The 21,248-nt window shown below is 39.1% G+C and overlaps 1 protein-coding gene and 1 long non-coding RNA gene across 4 annotated transcripts in view; one reads left to right on the forward strand and one right to left on the reverse strand.

The window, feature by feature from the left end:
• The window catches only part of PPP1R1C (protein phosphatase 1 regulatory inhibitor subunit 1C), a 124,773-nt gene that overhangs the window by 56,570 nt on the left and 46,955 nt on the right, over positions 1–21,248 (reverse strand). For 2 of the 3 annotated variants that reach the window (XM_058712264.1, XM_058712261.1), the window contains exons 3-4: positions 11,955–11,992; positions 9,122–9,182 (exon numbers count right to left, since the gene is read on the reverse strand). In XM_058712264.1, coding sequence (XP_058568247.1) covers positions 9,122–9,182; positions 11,955–11,992 — 99 coding nt within the window. Of the gene's footprint in view, positions 1–9,110; positions 9,183–11,954; positions 11,993–21,248 lie in introns of all 3 variants that reach the window. The other variant, XM_058712271.1, reaches the window with a different exon arrangement.
• Positions 14,823–21,248, forward strand: part of LOC131501858 (uncharacterized) — a 63,753-nt gene continuing 57,327 nt past the window's right edge. The window contains exon 1 of the long non-coding RNA XR_009256910.1: positions 14,823–15,469. This is a non-coding gene — a long non-coding RNA (uncharacterized LOC131501858). The remainder of the gene's footprint in view (positions 15,470–21,248) is intronic.

A 21,248-nucleotide genomic window follows, 5' to 3' on the forward strand; every position in this document is an offset into this window, starting at 1 on the left:
CCCTGCTATGCAATGCTATTTTTCAGTCAGCTGATTCATTTCATGTTCAAATTTCCTTTTAAATCGATAGCACTTGCTTTGCTCTCTTCAGTTAAAGGCATTTGCATTCCAGTAAAACACACACACACACACACACACACACACACACACACAATGAGGATGGAAATGAGTCAGCTATTTCCTGTCCCAAGATTCAAATCTGCCTTGCTTTTCTGAAAACGTGATTCAAGCTCTTCAACAAAACCTTAACTGGCTGTTCTGTAAATTACAAGGCTGACCACAATATAAACACAAAAAAAGTGCACATGAAAATTCAGTGATCAGCTATCAATTTCTGATAATCCTCAGAACTTTCTACTTATATAATTATGAAGCACTATATTACAAAAGGTAATAGAAGAGTAAATCTGTTTTCTATGCAAACTTCAACTTTTGTCATTTTTATGTTATAATATACATTATAAATTTATGATTCATCTGCACAGATGAAAAAATGTGGTCAGCATAAAAATAAATGAAACACAACAATGTATCTAACAATATCCTTCACAATATCCTCTGGTTTTAAGGACTGGAGTCCTGTTATATAAGTCTATTTCATAATTGTTTGAATGGTGGCATTCAGGGAGATCCATGTCAACTAGAGAGAGATAATGTGTGCTACAAGGCCCTCTCTTTGCCCTGTTCTGTTTGATATGTTTATTACAGATGTAGATAAAAATACCAAAGATAAGTTTATTTTATCTGTGGATGAAACGTGACTGAGATAAGAAATGGATGACAGAATCAAAATACAAAATATGACATGTTCATGTGACTGCCTGATTCTAACAAGAGAAAGTTCAATTGGGATGACAGCACTGTCTTGCTTTTTTGGTTCAAAAAAGACATAATTTTAAAATGGGAAGGGACCCCTGCATGGCTCAGTTAAGTGTCTGAGTCTTGGTTTCAGCTCAGGTCATGATCTCACAGTTCATGAGTTCAAGCCCCATGTCAGACTCTGTGCTGACAGCATGGAAGCCTGCTTGAGATTCTCTCTCTGCCCCTTCACTGCTCCTGTGTTCACATCCATGCTCTTTCTCTCTCAAAAATAAATAATAAAAAAGACTTGGAAGTTTTGAATTTACAGTAAGTTCACTATTTTTCACCAATGTATATGCCTGCCAGAAAAGTTAATAAGATTTTAGGTTGCCTTATTATAATTAAATAATCTGGGAAAAGGGGGTGATAGGCATCATTAAAGTCTCCATTCTGTTCTGATCAAACCACGTTTAAATATTAGGTTGACACTGAATGATATACTTCTATATATCAAAATGGAGCTTATTAGGAGATCAAGAAAGAATGTGAAAAAACAAAGTGGCAGGCATAACTGACATTGAGATATTTTAACCTTGAAAGAAGTAAATTAATGGTGAGGTAGGGACCTGATAGATGTCCTGAAATATTTAGATAGCTGCCATTTTTAAAATTTGTCATAAATAGTAATAAGATATAGAACAAGAATACAAGAATACAAATTTTTAGGGGCCTCAACAGAAAAAAAAAAGGCCTTTCTAATAGACCAGAGATAAAGTAGATATCCACAGGAAATGATTCATTCACCAACATTTGTGTGTTGAGTATATTTTTAAAATTTATTTTAAAATATATTTATAAGCACTGCTTATGTCTCAACCATTAAGTTAAGCCCTGCAAATATAGTAGTAATTAAAATAGACACTGTTATTGATGCTACTACATACATTACTTCCAATCTAGTTGAAGACAAAGACATTAGTAAATAACTGGACATAATTACTTGCTATGAAAAAACCCTAGAGATTATAACTATCAACAGAATTTATAGCTATAGGGAATTTAGATGGAGAGTTAGCAAAAGCTTCTTTCAGGAACTGATCTCTAGGGATAGGACCTGAATGTCCTATGTTAGCCAATGAAGAATGACGACAAGGAGGAGGTAGGGAAAAACATTCTAGGTGAAGGGAAGAATGTGTCAATCTTTCTTGAATCAGGGAAGAACTTGGTGCATCCAGAAGCTGGCAGAATACCAACATGTCTGGGACCTAGTGGAAAGAGAAGAGGCAGATTGGAGCCTTGGGCCAGTAAGCTTTGAAAGCTTTGCTCTGGAATATGGATTTTATCTAATGGCAACGGGGAGCTATAAAAGAGTTTTAACCAAGGAAGGAGCATAACCACTTCTGAGTTTTAAATGTTCACTTTGGTTACAGTATAGAAAACTCATGGGAAGCAAGGAGAGAAAGACTGGATGTTGAGTAGTCAGTTATAGGTATAGCTTGATTTATTGCACTTCTCTTCATTGCATGTTGCAGATACTGCATTTTTTTTTTTTACAAATTGAAGGGTTGTGGTAACCCTAAATCAAGCAAGTCTATTGGTACAATTTTTCCAATAGCATTTGCTCACTTTGTGTCTTGCACCGCATTTTAGAAATTCTTGCAATATTTCAAACATTTTCATTGTTATCACATTATGGTGATCTGTGATCAGGGGTCTTTGATGTTACTACTGTTAAATGTTTTAGGGTGTCATGAACTGCGCCCATATAATATGGTGAAATTAATTGAAAAATGTGTGTTCTGACTACTTCACTGACCATCTGTTCCCTAGCTCTCTCCCTCTTCTTGGGCCTCCCTATTCCCTAAGACACAGCAATATTGAAATTAGGCCAATTAATAATCCTACAATGGTCTCTGAGTCCTCAAGTGAAAGGAAGAGTCACACATCTCTCACTTTAAATCAAAAGCTAGGCATTATTAAGCTTAGTGAGGATGGCATGTCAAAAGCCAAGATAGATCAAAAGCTAGGCCTCTTGTGCCTAGTTAGCCAAACTGTGAATGCAAAGGAAAGTTCCTAAAGGAAATTAAAAGTGCTACTCCAATGAACACACATTACAAAAAGCAAAACAGTATTATTGCTGATATAGAGAAAGTCTGAGTGGTCTGGGTAGAAGATTAAGCTGGTCTCAATACTCCCTAAACCAAAGCCGAATCTGGAGCAAGGACATAACTCTCTTCAATTCTGTGAAGGCTGAAAAAGTTGAGATGCTACTGAAGAAAAGTTTGGAGCTATCAGAGGTTGGTTTATGAGGTTTAAAAAAAGAAGGCATATCCATAACATTACAGTGCCAGAACTTACGTAGAAGCTGCAGCAGGTTATCTAGAAGATCTAGCTAAGATAATATAGTGAAAGTGGCTACACTAAACAACAGATCTTCAAGGTAGATGACAAAGCCTTCTGTCAGAAGAAGATGTCATCTAGGACTTTCATTGATAGAGAGGAAAAGTTAATTCCTGGCTTTAAAACTTCAAAGGAGAGGCTAATCTCTTGTTAGCGCTAATGTAGCTGGTGACTTTAAGTTGAAGCCAATGATCATTTATGTTCTGACAATCCTAGGGCCCTTAAGAATTATGGTAAATCTACTCTGCTTGTACTCCATAAATGGAAAAACAAAGCATGCATGACTGCACATTGTTCATAAAATGGTTTACTTAATATTTTAAATCTCACTGTTGGGACCTACTGCTCAAAAAAAAAAAAAAAGATTCCTTTTAAAATATTACTACTTGTTGACAATACACCTGGTCACTCAAGTGCTCTGATGGAGATGTACAATGAGATTGATGTTGTTTCCATGCCTACTAACATAATATCCATTCTGTAGCCCATGAGTCAAGGGGCAATTTTGACTTTTGTGTCTTATTCATTAAGAAATGTGTTTCTTAAGACTATAGCTGACATAGATAATGATTACTCCAATAGATCTGTGTAAAGCAATTAACAACTTTCTTGATTCATTATTCTAGGAGCCACTGAGAACATTCATGACTCATGGGAAGAGGTCAAAATATCAACATTAACAGAAGTTTGGAAGAAGTTGATTCCAACCTTCATGGAAAACTTTGAGGGGTTCAAGATTTCAGTGCAGGAAGTAGCTGCAGATGGGGTAAAATAGCTAGAAAACTAGAATTAGAAGTGGAGCCTGAAGATGTGACTGAATTGCTGCAATCTCATGATAAAACTTGAACAAATGAGGAGTCACTTCTTATGTATGAGCAAAGAAAGTGGTTTTTTGAGATGAAATCTACTCCTGGTAAAGATACTGTGAAGATTGTTGAAATGACAACATTGGATTTAAAATACTACATAAACTTAGTTGATAAAGCTGTGGCAGACTTAGAAAGGACTGACTTCAAGTTTGAAAGAAGTTCTACTGTGGGTAAAATGCTTTCAAACAGCATCACATACAACAGAGAAATCATTTATGAAAAGAAAAGTCCATTTATGTGGCAAACTTTATTGTTGTCTGATTTTAAGAAATTGCCACAGTCACCCCAACCTTCAGCAACCACCACCCTGATCAGTCAGCAGCCATCACAATGGAAGCAAGACCCTCCACCAACAAAAACATTATGGCTTGCTGAAAACACACAATGGTTAGCATTTTTTAGCAATAAAGTTATTTTTAAATGAAGGCATATACATTATTTTTTAGACATAATGCTATTGCACACTTAATAGACTACGGTATAGTGTGAACATAACTTTTATATTCACTGGAAAACTTAAAAAATTCATTTTATTCACCTTATTGTGGTGGTTTAGAGTATCTTCGAGGTATGCCTATATATCCTGGCAAAGACATGATTGTGATTTGAAGTGTGGTGATGATGTTGGAGATAAGAGAAGACAAAAGGTGGGAGAGATAAGAGATAGTAATGGGGTGAAATCCATGAAACCTGGTGTTCTATTATTGAAGAGAGTGGAAGAAAGAGAGAGGTTCACTGGAGGCTCTCAGAACTCAGCAATATGCAGCTAGGCAGATGGATATTCCGCTTGCTGAGAAGGGAAACAGTGCAGGTCAAACTGATCTGGTTTTGAAAAAATTCAAAGGTCAGTCTTGACCATATTAATTTTGATCTCATTATCTCTTTGATCTCCATGAGACATGTTAAGTAGGTGATTGGATATTTGAGTCTGGTCAATCTTTAGACTCGCTGCAGCAGAATCACTTGGAACTTTTGATTATCTGGCTCTACCTCCAGGCCTAATATACTAGAATCCTCAAGACAACACAGCCAATGTATTACCCTGAGGTTATATGCAGTGGAAGAAATTCAATCATCACTGGGTAGTTACACTAGTTAACTTTTAAGCTCCTTGAACACACTGAATGCCTATGATATTATGAATAGAAAAACAGCCAGATACAGTACCAAATCTATTATTATATCCTAAGAGTAAATGTGCTGAATGAACCACGAAACACCTCTGAAGGAATAGAGCCATATCCAGACTCTTCTATTTACATTGCCATATTTATATCATATGGTGCTGCCACCCTGGCCATAAACTATTGATCCAGGGCCCACCTAATGGTTCTGGTGGTCCTTGAGATGATCTTTCTTAAGAAGCCAGCCCAACCGATGCACCATTCTGGACGATAATTAATGTACCAAATTATATGTTTCTCTTTGATCAGAGGGGACAGGAGTGGGAAAAAGTAAAACTAGTAAAGCAGAAGTATATGTGTAAGTAGGAATACAAGACTTAAGGGAGAATCTGGCAAAGAGAGAAGCAAAGAGAAATATAAGCAGAATACACATATGAAAATTAGTAGAACAAGGCTTAAGAGACATCCTCTTCTCAGCAGATGACAGTGTGACTGGATTTCCTAGTTCATTACAGTTCATTTATTCATCTAGTACTTATCAAGCAGCTAAATGTGTCTGTCAGGCACTGTTCTAGGTGCTGCAGATACTCAAATGAACAAAACTTATCATAGATACCTCCTTCACGATAAGTGTTATGGAAAAAACAGGGCAGTGTGTAAAGACATAGTGATATAGGAGGAGTTAGTAACAGGGAAGGAAGGCCTCTAAGGAGGTAACATTAGCTGAGGCATCTGTGAGGCCACTGGGCAAAGAGTATTCCAGGCAGACAAAATAGAAAGGACAAATGTTCTAGAACGGAATTTGTTTGGGATGTTTAAAAATAGTGAACAAGCCCATGAAGTTGGGCTCCATTGAAAAGGGGCAGTGTGAAAGGAGATGAGGTCAAAGAGAGAGACTGGTGCAGAGCATTTAGGGACTTGGTTGGATTTTCAATTTTATTCTGAATGTGATAGGAAGCCATTGAGGACTTTGATCAAGAGGAGGGTATGATATCATCTGTAAGTCAGAAGAATTACTGTGGCATCTGGGTGAGCACTAGATAGTGGAGAGAGGTAAGAGCAGCATCAGGGTGACCAGTAAGAAAAAGACTCCAGCAGTCCAGGCAAGAAAGAATGGTGACTTGCAGGGGCGCCTGGGAGGCTCGGTCAGTTGAGCGTCCGACTTCGGCTCAGGTCATGAGCTCACGGTTTGTGGGTTCGAGCCCCATGTCAGGCTCTGTGCTGACAGCTCAGAGCCTGGAGCCTGCTTCAGATTCTGTCTCCATCTCTCTCTCTGCCCCTCCCCCACTCACGCTCTGCTCTCTCTCCTACTCAAATATAAATAAAAAATTAAAAAAAGAAAGAAAGAATGGTGCCTTGCATAAGATAGCAGCTGTGGAAGATGTGGGGAGTACTCAGATTAAGAGGTGCACTTTGAAATTAGAGCTAACAAGAACAGTCAATTGGGTAAGGGAGAGAAGTCCAGGATTACATGAAGGCTTTTGTTCTCAACAGCTGAATATAATTTATTAGTATAGGGAAAACCAGAAAAGCGCCAAAGAGTTTCACTTTGGACATACTAAATTTGAGAAGGCTAATAACAATCAGGGGGAAAAAAATCGGAGGTTGGTTGGAATTGGCAATCTGAAGTTCAGGAGATATGTTAGGATTGCAGATATAAATTTGGAAGTCATCAGTATATCAGTCTTGACAGTATGACTGTTAAAATGGTTTCCTCTGCTCTATTTCTTATCCACATACCTTCATATAAAGCCCTCATCACAAGAGGTAACCTGGACATGTCTTTGTTTCCTGAAACCTGCTGGAGACAGAAGTGCCACCGTTACCAAAAAAGGAAAAACTAAATGCACTTAGGAGAGAGGAAATCAGTCTGTCCATGCATTAATCAAAACACTATAGGTAGGATGTCGCCTCTCTCCCCTCCTGCTACTTTGATCTCTGTACCTGGCAACTCCTCACAACTGAGTAAAGGAAGGGGAGAAGGAAGGAATCTGGCTAGTTTGTGTTTGTTTCATTGTATTTGTTTTGTTTCACTAACCAGTTATTTGCTAGGTCCTTCATGAAGTCCTAGTTGGCCTTTTTGTCAGAGTTAATTTTTTCAGAATTATTAATCACATCTGTTGCTGCTTTGCTCTCTCAGAAAACTTTTTTTTATACTCAATAATGGATAATCACGTTCCACTCCAATTTGAAGAATTACACATTTTGGAGCAATTGTATTACTGTATTTAGCATCTCAATAACATTTCCTTTGCTAATTCATCTTTCTTATGATTGAAGCTTGTTAATGTGCTCACAATGCACCATATGTTACCATAGCTTAATTTTGTCTTGAAATATTCATTTCTAGCTCTTGGGGACAGGTAGACTGAATAAAACATGTGGATTTAGCTTTCTCTCTCTCTCTCTTTATTTTTTTATCAGAAGCAGATTTACCTAGGTATTTACTGGTTAAAATGAGGACCTAGGTGGCTTATAGTAACACACTAGTATCCTCTTGAAAGAATTACTGTGCTTTCTCAAGGCTTTAACTCATGACCAAAATGACTGTCACTGAATAGCCATCTTGGAGGGATCGACAGTAGTAAGGTCGCCTGTGAAAATGTGCAATATGACTAACTTCCCTAAATGTTAGGATCCCACATTCTTATGATATTTGAGAGCTAAATATAATGAAAGCCCTTGGGGTTTTGATTTTAAGAATTTCCTTTAAAAATAATACTATTATTCTCTGAGGACACGAGAACAGTATTACTTTATTTAGTTAAGCCAACCTAAAATAGAACAGAGGAAATCATTAAACAAGTGAACATATATCTTTTACTGTTGCCCACTCATGGCAAAACTGATGTGTATTAAAAGTACAAGATGACTTACAATAGGAAATATACCTTCAAATGATCTTATTTGTCATCAGAGAGGGAAGCCGGATAATCTCAACAATTACCCTGGAATAAACTACAATGTTGATGATTGTGTTATTTACTGCAGTCTTACAAACAAACAAACATGGGGTTTTATAGCTGCACAGGAAGGAAGTTTACTGAGAGTAGCGATTAATGTGTCCATTTATATTCCACTTCCCTGAAAAAGCCTCAAATCTAGAGAGAATACAGAGTGGAAAATTTCACTCCCAATTTAGACATCTCTCCAGACTCCAGAGGAAGCTGCCCAGCTGGCCTCTCCTGTAGTTGAAACGGAGCTTGATGAGCCACCGGGCCAATGGCCCAGGTGACAGCCTGGTGCAGGAGCTACTGGACTGAGCACTCTGCCTCACGTCAGGAACATTTTTGTGTGAGAAATAAAAGAAGCCTTCCCTGGAACTGGTGTCAGTCAAAATTCTGATACCCTTAGATGTTCTTTTAGCAGTTCCAATTTGGGGGAAGAAATCTGGAAAAATGCCAGGATATGAGCTAGCATTTTTAGTTGTTATTTGAACAGCTGTTACATGTACAGCTAATAACTGTTTGATTGGGTTTCTCAGAGCTGCTCTTGACACAAGGCAATGAGGCAACACTTTACATTAACTGTGACCCCAATTCAAGTTATTCTACTTTGCATAAGCCTAGAAAAAAAATGGCAATTTTCTGGCAACACTGGCAAGAGTAATTAGGGATTCTGGAAAGATCCCTTCAAAAAAAATATAAGGAAGGGTAAAAGAAAAGCCTTTGTTATTATTTTGGAAAATGTGAATTTCCAGACTGAAATTCAGAGACCTCTCTAGTTATTCCTTCTTCGGTTACCTGTTTTACTCTTGATGAAACTAAGTTTTAAATGGATAAACTATCTTATTGAAAGTAGCATTACCAAGTTGTAAAACTGCGACCAGATCAAGCTTATACTCAAGCATATGGTCTTTGAGAACAGACAGCGTACCAGCCATGAGCTCAACATTCACGGCAACCCAAAACAGTACCTGAACAGTACCTTTCATGGCCGGTGGTGTGTACACGCTCTGCTTCCTTTGCTTAGGGGATGCATTTTGTGACTGCGGACAAAAAGAAAAGAGGAAAAGGCGTATTTGAATAAAAATTGACCCTGTGAGGGAAATACACTGCCATATTTCAAAGAGCTTTCTGATTCCCCGTCATGAAATACAATGCAAATCAATGAGAAATTATATCCATGTTCATTGATATCACAGTTTTATTTATTTATTTTTTTTTTACTTTTTTTTTTTTTTTTTAAATTTTTTTTTTCAACGTTTTTTTAATTTATTTTTGGGACAGAGAGAGACAGAGAATGAACGGGGGAGGGGCAGAGAGAGAGGGAGACACAGAATTGGAAACAGGCTCCAGGCTCCAAGCCATCAGCCCAGAGCCCGACGCGGGGCTCGAACTCACGGACCGCGAGATCGTGACCTGGCTGAAGTCGGACGCTTAACCGACTGCGCCACCCAGGCGCCCCTATTTTTTACTTTTTTAATTTTTGTTATTTTTTTATTTTTTATTTTTTATTTTATTTATTTTTTTATTTTTTTTAAAATTTTTTTTTTTTAATGTTTTTTATTTATTTTTGGGACAGAGAGAGACAGAGCATGAACGGGGGAGGGGCAGAGAGAGAGGGAGACACAGAATCGGAAACAGGCTCCAGGCTCCGAGCCATCAGCCCAGAGCCTGACGCGGGGCTCGAACTCACGGACCGCGAGATCGTGACCTGGCTGAAGTCGGACGCTTAACCGACTGCGCCACCCAGGTGCCCCAATTTTTTATTTTTTTATTATGAAATTTATTGTCAAATTGGTTTGATATCACAGTTTTAAAAGTATACGAAGCTATTTTATCATAAAACTCTTCATCCATTGCAGTCTTGAAATTACTCCTTTTATTTTCTCACTTAGTAATGTTTGTTTATTTTAAAAAGAAACAGAAAAAGAGACACCAATCCTTTTTGTTTGCGAGAAAAAACATAAGGGCCAGGACAAAGTATGTCCTGGGATATGCTATGTCCATGGGATAACTATACCTGCTCATAGGATTTTTGAGTGGTTTTAGGTACATAATGAAGGTCGTTGGTAAGTAATACCTATTTATATACCTCTGGAATTGACATGTTCAATCTAATATTTCCATTGACTTGGAATTACAATGTTGAGATAATATTCTCTTCTATTTGTAAAAGATAAATAAGTTCTTTCCTAACAAAACTGCTATTTAACACTCTTACCTATGCACACTAGACCAGGATTGGATTATTGAAGAGAGAATTTTTGTATTAAAAATTATAAAAATTGGAACACAGAAACATATTTCAGGGTCAAAACCACAAACTATATATATATATATATATATATATATATATATATATATATATGAGTATATATAAATTAAACTATCCCTACATATGACTATATTAATTATTATGATAAATTACATATGTAGTCTATTTTCTAATTGGATTATGTCAAAGATTCCTTTTTAATAGTGTATCGATTTATATTTCATTGTGGCAAAAGTAGGGGTCTTAATCAATGAGTTTTAGTGTGTAGAGCAATTATTTTTGCTTTGAAAAGGTCAGGTATAAATGGTAACAAGATGCTTTTTTGGGGATTATTCTAGGCTTTCATGTGTATTAGAAAGAACATAACCTACAGTCTGAAAAAAACTAGAAACTATTTCATTGAACAGTAAATAGAACTTGAGGTATTTTTCCTTGTACATACTAAAGCTTAATTGCCCTCAAAAGTATCATGAAGATGTAGACACTTACCTGATGCAAAAACAATATACTAAAAAGGAAAAATCCAACCAAATATTGCCAAATCCATATCAACAAGCAAATGGTCCAAGCACATTTCTTCAGAATGGAATATGTGAGTACCAGTTCATTATGCCCAGATGCAGGCAGAGGGACTCTATGTTAATGTTAAACATGTAGTGTGAACACAGATAGTTCTGGTGTTCCTTTACTGTATTCGTCTCATCCAGTTGATTTCAAGAAGCAATCACTTTTGGTATTTCTTATATATTTATCTCCATACATATATTCAAAGATCAAGTAGAAAATTAATTCGACAGAAAATTTTGCTTTGTAACACGTAGTACAATTTGTTAAGTAATAAAAACTGATTTATATTTATGTAAGAGTTCAGTTATCAAAGCATTTTCACACTTATAATCTCTTTAAAAATTTAGAAAAGTCTTAGATATTATTTGGCATTTTGTTCTTTCTACATTTCCTCTGGGTATTGCTATATGCCTAATACAGCTATGGGAGTTGACTAGTATGTCTGCACAGCAGTCAATCCTTGTCCTATTTCTGAGTACAAGTTTCCTTACTTTTTTGTATTCCTTATATTCTATATTATTAGCTTCCTACCCTCCCCTGGTTCCTATTTTCCATCTGAACTCCTACATGTGTATGTGAACCTCTGGCCTCAGGGTGTGCTCTTGGCTTCACACACCAGAAGACCCTTTAAGAGGTGTCGGCCCCTGTCTTCTTGCTCCAGGATTCCAACATTGGCTGGTCCTAGCCTGTAGATGGTCATAAATGAGTCACTAAATTGAAAATAACAACACCATACCTTGCCACTAAAAGCAATGGTTTATTTTACAAGTTTTTTCAGGGTTGGCATTTCATAGGTTGAGAACCAATGTAGCATAGAGGCAGAGATTTAACAACCCCATTTTACTGTTTCTTCGGTCAGGAAAAGCAAACTAGTTTTTACATTAGTTATATTGATATATTTTATATAACATCAAGCCAAACTAATTATGTCTTTAATTGAACACCTATTTATACAAAATATAAGGAAACTTACTTCAGCTTGTGTGTTGGTCACCCTCTTGTCATCTATTTCTGTAACAGAAGTAGATACAATTTATTAGAAAGGTGATTTCTTCTTTATAATATGCATATTAACATTTTTGATAACATTAACAATATGATAAAAAATAATTTAATAATTACCTTATATTTATACAACATCTGTGGCTTAGGGAAAGGGGGACAGAGGAGGTGGTTTCCTTCTGAGATAACCTTCTCCCAAAGCTTTAAAAAAGGCAGTTTAAAAAAAAAATGTATCTCTCTTGAAATACAAATTGCCCACCTTCCAGAAATCAGAAAGGAAACCAGGGAAATGGCCCTTGAACCAACTGTTGGTGTCACCAACCTCATAGTGCTAAGGCATAAACAACCTCCTCCATGGATTTTGCTGCCTCTGTCTGCTCAACTGTAGCTTGTCAAATTTCCTCAAGTTTGCTGCTAAGCTGAACAAAGCACCTTTCCCACTCTGCCCAATCACTCTGATTCTGAGACAGGCAGCACCCTCTTGTCTATATGCCCCTGGAAAGAATCATTTGCTTTGTCAGAAATATTTCTTATGACAATGCTAGGGAAAATAGTACAAATGCTGTCTGTATAAAATCGAAAATGAGAAGGGGAGAGAGGAGGAAGAGGCGCTCACATACTGCCCCTTCAACAGAAGGAAGACCTTCTGAGTTTCTTTTGTACCCCCTCATCTAGTTTATATGGATCTTGACTTTTCTTAATGGTTATTTGACTTCCCTAAAACATTCCTCCATCTCTCATCTGTACTGCAGAGGCTAGGTTTCTCAATATTTCAAAAAAAAAAAAAAAAAAGACTAGGAAACTCTTTTCTCCAACCAAACTGCCACCAGATATTGTGCAATCCCCTGACTACCATGTGCCAGGGACAACCACAGCATTGCAACTATTGGGGTGGTCAGTGTGGGTTCCCACATGGGACCCGGGGGGTAGAGGGGTTGTTCTCAAGTTTGAGAATCACAAAGCTATCCTATATTAGCAAAGTCATCTGACTTTGATTCTCCTTAAACATCTAGACGTGGAGAACCTAGAGCTCCTTAGTTTCCCACCTTTTAAAACGTTCACAGGCTTTGGTTACCCCAGCCATCAACTGTAAGAAACCCTGCCCCATGCATGTTGGCACATCTGCGATCGGAAGGCATCTTACAAAGGCAAGAGGCAGGGCACCTGGGAGGCTTAGTAGGTTGAGCAACTCACTTTGGCTCTGGTCATGATCTCAGGGTTCATGAGTTCAAGCCCACATAGGGCTGGCTGCTATCAGCACATAACCTCTGTTTCCCCCTTCTCTGCTCCTCCCCCATTTGCACTCTATCTCTCGAAAAAACAAAGTTGGGGCGCCTGGGTTGCCCAGTAGGTCAAGCTGTTGACTGGGGCTCAGGTCATGATCTCACAGCTCGTGAGTTCAAGCCCTGCATCAGGCTCTGTGCTGAAGTTCAGGGCCTGGAGCCTGCTTCAAATTCCATGTCTCCCTATCTCTTTGCCTCCCACGTCCCATTCATGCTCTGTCTCTCCCTCTGTCAAAAATAAATAAAACATTAAAATCTTTTTAATAAAAAAATTAAAATTAAAATTAAAAACAAAAGGCAAGAGGCTTCACAATATTGGGTCCAACTGGGCGACTCTCAGGGACAAAGGTGTGTCTCACCCACTTTGAGCCTTCCCTGTCTTAGGAACATTGACAGTTAGGCCTGGAACAAAACGGTGCTTAACTGAGGGTGAAGGAAAACACTGTGCTGAGAAAAACGCTCAGCGAAGCAGAACACGTGTCCTTGTCTAGCCCTGGGACCACTGGAGGCTGGGCAGGGCTGACAGGCCCTCTGGCCTCTGTGAAGGGACAGTCTGGTGCTAACCCACCAGTGACTGCTAATCTCAGGGAACACCCGGCAGAGGTAAGAACATTGACCTGGTTTTCCTACAGCAGGCTGTGTTTAACCTACCTGCACTTCACCCCACTTCTAGCTGCAATGGTGAAGATAAACCTTTATTCCACTGAGTGGCTTATCCAATTCTGAAGAAAGGAAACCGAGCTATGTTCGGTGGCATTAAATGTGTTCAACTGTAAGAGAAATGTCCCACCCTTGGCACCGTTTATGAAATTTGGCCTTAAATTCACATCCAAAGAAACGCGCGTGAACACGGCTCTGTCCACAGCTCCTGGCCTGGGTGGGATCTCAGAGGGCCTTGACCGGAAGAGCCCAGACATCCTGCTCAGTCCCGCCCCTTCCCCCCCCCCCCCACCTCCGCTCCACAAAGCAGGCAGAGGGCTCAAGAGTTAGCTGCTCAGTCAAATGTAGGCTTCCAGCGGAGCATTTTAAATATTTATGTATTTTGAGAGAGAGGGAGAGAGAGAGAGAGAGAGAGAGAGAGAGAGAGAGAGAAGGGATAGGGGTGGGGTAGCAGCAGAGAGAGGGAGAGAGGGCGGGGCGCTGTCGGGGCAGAGCCCCACGCGGGATCCACCCCACTAACTGTGAGATCGTGACCTGTTGTGGAGCATTTTAGAAGCAACTCTCCGGATGTCTTTTGGCTTCCCCTTGGAGATGAGTGTGCACGGCTCGCAGGGCAGCTTTCTGGAACGGGTAGTCAGCACCTGCTTCCCTACATCCTGTTAGATCACAGGCCTGGACTCCAGGTTCAGCATGTGCATGGACATCGGCTACGTCTTCGTTCCCCGCAGCTCCACCACACCCACAGTCCCAGCCATTAAAATGAAGTTCTTGATGAAGATTTCCAGGCTTCCTCGAACCTGGCCAGGGTGGGCGCAGGCGTGGACTCACAAGAGGTCCGAGTCGCCTTGGCTGTGGGGGTGGGAGACTGTGCCGGACATCCAGTGGTGCCTGTTGAGATCGCTGAGGGACAGCCTGGCAAACATGCCCTTGCCCCGCCGCCTGCCAACCAGTTCAGCACGCGCAGGGGATGGAATCTTCCTCCAAGAAGGAACAGCTCTTCAGTCGTGTCCTGACAGTGCGTGGGCTCCGGAAACAGGGCAGGGCCCGGGCTGACGCTGGACCTGTCGTCTTCCAGCCTGGCAGCCTCCCGCCGTGCACTGCAATACCGATCTGTCCTCGTCCTCAGCCTTCTCACATGCCCAGGCGGCTCGGGTTCCCGGGAGGCACTTTCTGGCACATTCCACCAGGTGCTCATGCTCCAACCTACCCCAGCCAGCACCACGAGGTGGGGCGTGTAGTCGTTTCTCAGGCGGGAATTAAGTCCCTCTCCAGAGATCTTTGCTGTATTTTTGTGGCGCTGAGGCAGTGGAGACCAACTGTGTTTTCCGGGTAAGCAGCCTCAGGGGTCACCTCCCGGAGAAGCGGTTCCGGGTCAGGACGCGGTTCGAGGTTCAGGCGTTCGCGCCGACTCTGTGCCTTCCTCCGTGAGCCTGCGTGCGGGACCTCGCCGGACATGCCCGCCGCGTGCGGACCTTTACCACCCGCACGCACGCGGTGCTCTCGCCACCTGGCCGCCACCCGGAAGAGACCTGTGCTTTTGGAGGTAAGCAGAATTTCACTTGTGCTCAAATCCATTGGTTGGCGAAAGTGCCGACTTTTCCAATAAGGTATTTTGTCTCATATCTCGATTCTGAATTAATAAGAATTCCTACCGAACAAAATTCTCCAAACTTGTTTGGGGATGCCACACGAAGCGCGTTATCCAGCGTGGTGACTTCAATTTCAAACTTTTCTTGTCCATCCACTGTAGCCAGAATGGGCGTGGGCAGTCCGGATAAGGGAGGAGAGAGCCGGGATGGGGAAAAGCACCGCCACCGCCGAACTGTCTGTGGGGTGGGGCCGGGTCGGGACCCGGCCTCGCGCAGTGCCGAAGCTGCTCTGCCGCCACCACCTTGGCCGCCGTCCCTGGTCTCGCTGCCTTGACCTACTGTCCCGGTTACCCTTTCCTGACCCTCAGGTGAGCGCCAAGGCTGAGAGGCTGAGCCCATGGTCCAAACACTGAATGAGGTGTTCATCAAGGAATAACTGTCTCAAGTCAGTGATACAGATCTGCATCAATTGACATGAAAACATGTACTAAAAGGATTTCAAAACCAAAGGAATGGCATTTTTATTTCATAAAGTATAGATAACCCAGAGAGAGATGATAGAGAAGTGCATGTATATTCATAAAAGGATATATTCAATATGTTAACAGTAGTTATCTCTTGGTGATTGAATAACACTCTACCTGTACTGTTTCTTTTTCTAGTGAACATACATTACGTACATACAATGAAAAACTATGTATACGTATCGTGTGGATATACAGAAACACGTATATAGGTAGTAAAATTTCTATAGAAGTCCACAATGCATACAGTCGGTATTTCATGTAGTAGGAGACCAAAATAGACAAGCAGCAAAAACAAAACAAAACAAAAGACAAGCAGCTAGAATGGATAGTATATGGAATTTATTCTAATCTTATATCGTGATTACTAGACTTTTAGAAGTTATGGAATTATGGAACCTAATAAATTTGCCCTCCCTTGTGTAGGGGTGAGCAGACAGGAACTATTGGCTGAGGACAGCAATCACAATTGTTTGATATTCCTGGAAGTATCTAGGTCATTATCAGGTAACTGTGAATACACTGAATTGAGCAGTTATATCAAAGCAAAATCTTTTGCTATCATCTTTTAAGTAAATATGAAATATGATCCACTTTAACAATGCATGTACTGTGATCCATTGGTTGGTTAAATGTCAGTTGTGTTTCTTAAGATTTTATTTATTCCTTAGAAGTTTTCAAAATTTATCCCAGGACTCAGAACCTATTGTTTTGAGAACAAAATGGTGTCCAGTCATTCAGCCTTGTGCCTTCTTACTGTCTGAATATAACACACACTAAAATAATGTCTTTTCAAGACAACTGTATAGACTTCACCATTTCATAATTCAACGAAAAAGGTTTTTTTCTTGTTGGTTAGTTTTTCTTATTAATATCAGTCTCGAACTGATTAAGTTAGCCAGTTAAAAGTACTTTTAAAAAATATACAATTTTGTTTTATATTATGAGTCTGTTTTTCATGATTCCAAAATAGCTTCTGTTTCTTCTCTGAATTTTGGGGGAGTATCAAAAAAGGTAACATGAATTACATTTTTTTTAGAATTTAAACATCTTTTTTTTCCCACTTCACTTATTTGGGACTTATTTTAGTTAGCTGACAGGAATAAGTAAAATAGACAGGAATCGAGTCTCTTTTAGCCACTTGACAACAAATTATAATCATACATGTTTGTTATATGATCATATAATCATTTTCTTTTACTGAAAATATTAGAACACAATAAAAAAAACCTGCATATTTTGTGATTTTAGGTAATTTCACACCAAAAGACCAAATCAGGAGTAACTAATCCTAAAAAGCAGTAAATAATTTCCTTTCTCAGTTTACAAAATTGCAGGTTGAAACAGCAAAACAACATTCTTCTGTGTTGTTGCAATGATCTCACATTTGTGTTATTGATGTGGGAGAGTGTTATAGGAGAAACTAGTGTGGCTAATCATCATCCAGTACAGTAGAATTCATTATAAGAGGATTGAATTTGACAAAACCACCATTATTATGTATGATGACAAGTCTCATACGCACGTGCACACACACACACACCCCGGCTAAATTATAGATTGTTTAATTTATTACGGCATTCCTTTGGCATTGTCTAAACATAACTTAGCGGACAGGGTAACAGCCAAATATAACTGCTCAAACAGGAGGAAGGAAACAGATTTCCCAATGTCCTTTTATTTCAATGACAAAGACTATAGGTTTGTTTTCACGCATTCTTATTTTATCTGTCCAATTTAGCATGGAGTCAGAACTCTGGCCACCTAAAGCATATGCAAAACCTTATTACAAATAACAATTTTGAATTGTTTTGTGACACTCACATGATTAATGTGTCCACTCCATCATTTAACTGCAGTGTAATAAATTCAGTTTCCATAGTTTCTCTTCTCTGTAGCCAATTGCCATAAAAACCATGCTTTAATCTGTTAGTTAGTTGCCTGTGACTTTGTTGGAATAATAGGTTAAGAAAAATCAGATTCTCCCATCCCTGTTGTCTCTACCAAAGGAAAGTTCAGGAATGAACATTGGAATGGCCTCTTTTAAAAGTCTGTTTGCCATCCACATTGAGTTTCTACTGGATTGCCTTTTTGTAGGTGTACTTGAGATTTTCACTTGATGTTCTAACTAGTATATATTTATCTACTTAGGGAGATGGTTACAAAGTCAAGTGAAAAGGATTCTAAAATCTAGAAAAATTTTGTATGACAAAAACCTGGATGAAGATTGATTCAAGGTTCTTAATTTCCTATCAATTGAATGTTTTGTTGTATGTGGAATTAAGTGTTCAATCCATTAACTTACAGCACTTTCCATAATTTTTTTCATTAATAACTGAAAAAATCTTGCATCTCTTCCATATTAAGCAATCTAAGACAGTGCCTCTGCAGACAGATCCTTCTAAAGGCAGCGATTGTAGGAGCAGAGGTCATTGACACCTTTATATTTAAACTATAATTATTCAAAACCATCCCTTAAAATAAATCCTGGAAGAGATCAGACTAATTTCCTGAATTACCTTTTTTATTTATTTTGCTAAAATTTTTGTTTCAGTGTCATTTAATACTTTACTAAATTTATCATTAAAAATCATTAATCTACAATCAGTGCTTTATCGTATTTTCAAAAATGTAGGAAAAGTATATACTATGAATCATTATATTATCACATTTTTAAAAATTTTTATAAAATATTAACCATCTGTCTTCACTAAACCTGAAATATTTCATATACATCTTTAAATCCAAAAATTGATGGTTTAAATATATTCAAAGAGTGGAGATAGATATGGAGAGGTTATTTTTTGGCTGTCAACATTCACTCCTATACGCTAGTCAAGTTTTTGATTAAAAAATATTTTCTATGTGTCTTCGGAGGCAGTGAGATTCATCTAATAGATCTATAAGAATCGCATATGCGTTTAGCAAAGTTTGAATTGAAAAATAGAGGTCATGTAAGTTTACAAGACGTGATGACAAAGTAGTAATTTCTTGACTGAGTTTTACTTTTTAAAAATGTCCACTTGGGGCGCCTGGGTGGCGCAGTCGGTTAAGCGTCCGACTTCAGCCAGGTCACGATCTCGCGGCCCGTGAGTTCGAGCCCTGCGTCAGGCTCTGGGCTGATGGCTCGGAGCCTGGAGCCTGTTTCCGATTCTGTGTCTCCCTCTCTCTCTGCCCCTCCCCCGTTCATGCTCTGTCTCTCTCTGTCCCAAAAATAAAAATAAAAAATGTTAAAAAAAAAAAAAATAAAATAAAAATAAAAATGTCCACCAATGGAAATACTACAACCCATGTGGTAATGATATTTAGTTACCAAGAAAAACCAGGACTGGCTCTTATGAACATTACCACTTTGTGCTCGAGAACTCTGAAACGTCCCTCGTTAAACCACAATATTCCAGCTGCCATACTAAATATTACTAGAAATTGATTTTTCCCTTCTTCTACTAATCTACCAAGAGTAAACGCTACAATTGCACAGATTTTACACACTAGCCAGCATCTAAATTATTCTTCCTCTTTTTCAGGAACACTAATAATAAACTGGGAACAGAAAATATTAATAAAATTGCAGAATAAATCTCATTCATGCACATATTCTTTCTCCCATTTCTTTTTCTATCCTGTTAAGCTAGTGTTCGAAGTGAATGCCCATCTTTTGCCATCAAATTCCTTAGTAAAATTCAAAGTAGATAAGGATAGGTTATTTTCGCATCCAACCTGTGTGTGTTGCTGGATTATAAAAGGCTTAGCTGCCGTTTTGTTTTTGTTTAAAACCAGAATGTACTTCCTTCTCTATGGGAAGCTTCTCTGAACATTCAGAGAGAATGTTTTTGATTCTCTCCTTTGTAAAGTTAGTCAAGAGAGAATGTTTGACTGCTATAATACAATCTGGTTGAAATTGTGGTCAAATGTGTTCTGGGACTCACACTCTAAGGAAATGTATGCAAAGCACACCCAAATTGATAAATGATGTGGAAAAAGCCTTCTACGTTAAAATGTTTTTCTTTTGAAGTTTCCTCTCAGCTTTGCAGTTGTTTTGCACTCCACTTTATTGTAAAAATACAAGTGCTGGTTTATGGATGACGGGAAGACAGATATAACTAAGTGAAGCAAGATGAGTATTTTGGCAGGGGTCTGGAAGAATAAGGTAATTAAGCCAGGCTGTGGGATCAATGCATGACGTATTACCAGAGTGTGACACTGATCAGAGAACTGGTGAGGGTGGCATCCGAACAGGTGGTCTGGAGGTACCGTTAAGAGTTAACACGTGGACAAGCAGAAGATTGCAGTGTTGAGTAGGTAGTAGAGGCAGCATTTTTGTACCCAAAATACCGAACTGGAACAATGTCAGCAGATAGATTCGAATTCTGAGAGGCAATTCAGTCCTAAAGACCAGAATTGGGATTTCAAGCTATAGTACAAGCTGGCAGGGTCATATAAGTAGGTGGCAAAGATCAGCTTTCATGAAACTAAGCTTTAAGATTAGGGAAACAGCCACTGAGAGTCTGGACTATTAGAGAAAGATTACTAAAAGACTGAATTGAAATTAGATGGGATAGTCACAGAGCTAAGAAAGTAAACAGAATAATAAAACATGCTTTAATATGAAATTTGGAGGTTTTGCTTGGAGTGGTATGTATCAGTTCACCACAGGCCAGTGATATCACTTATCACAACTAGAAATCAAGATAAAGTAAAGAATGCATGAAGATCTGCAGAGCAAACTACAGAGACCAGAGAGACATTGCAGAGTGACAGGCCAGGCCACCAAGTCCGATTTGGCCCCTGGCAGAGGACTACTGTGGGGGAACAGAATCCAGAGATTTTGGTGATTATGTGGGACTGGAGTAACAAAACTGAAGACTTGCCCAGCATATCTTTCTGTTCTATGTTCCACTTTTTGTCTAATAAATGGAGTTATCTGCCTTGGCAGATACTATGCTAGATCCCTAGTGTATTTTCAGTCAGTGTTTCCTTTTCATTTTTCCTAGCACTAATTTGTGAAAAAAGAATTAATTCTCTCCCATAGAGGAGTAGCAGCAGAGAAAAGCAATTCATAGTCTTCTTTCTGAGGTGCCGTGGAGACTGAATCACACGGGCATTGGTGCCATCTTTGACAGTCTCAGAAGGAATTTACCACCAGATCTCTGAAAACAGCAGTGAAATCTAAATGATTACCTTTCAGCAGATTCTATATTTTGGTATC

The sequence above is a fragment of the Neofelis nebulosa genome, chromosome 2, assembly GCF_028018385.1.
Source record: "Neofelis nebulosa isolate mNeoNeb1 chromosome 2, mNeoNeb1.pri, whole genome shotgun sequence".
Taxonomy (NCBI): Eukaryota; Metazoa; Chordata; class Mammalia; order Carnivora; family Felidae; genus Neofelis; species Neofelis nebulosa.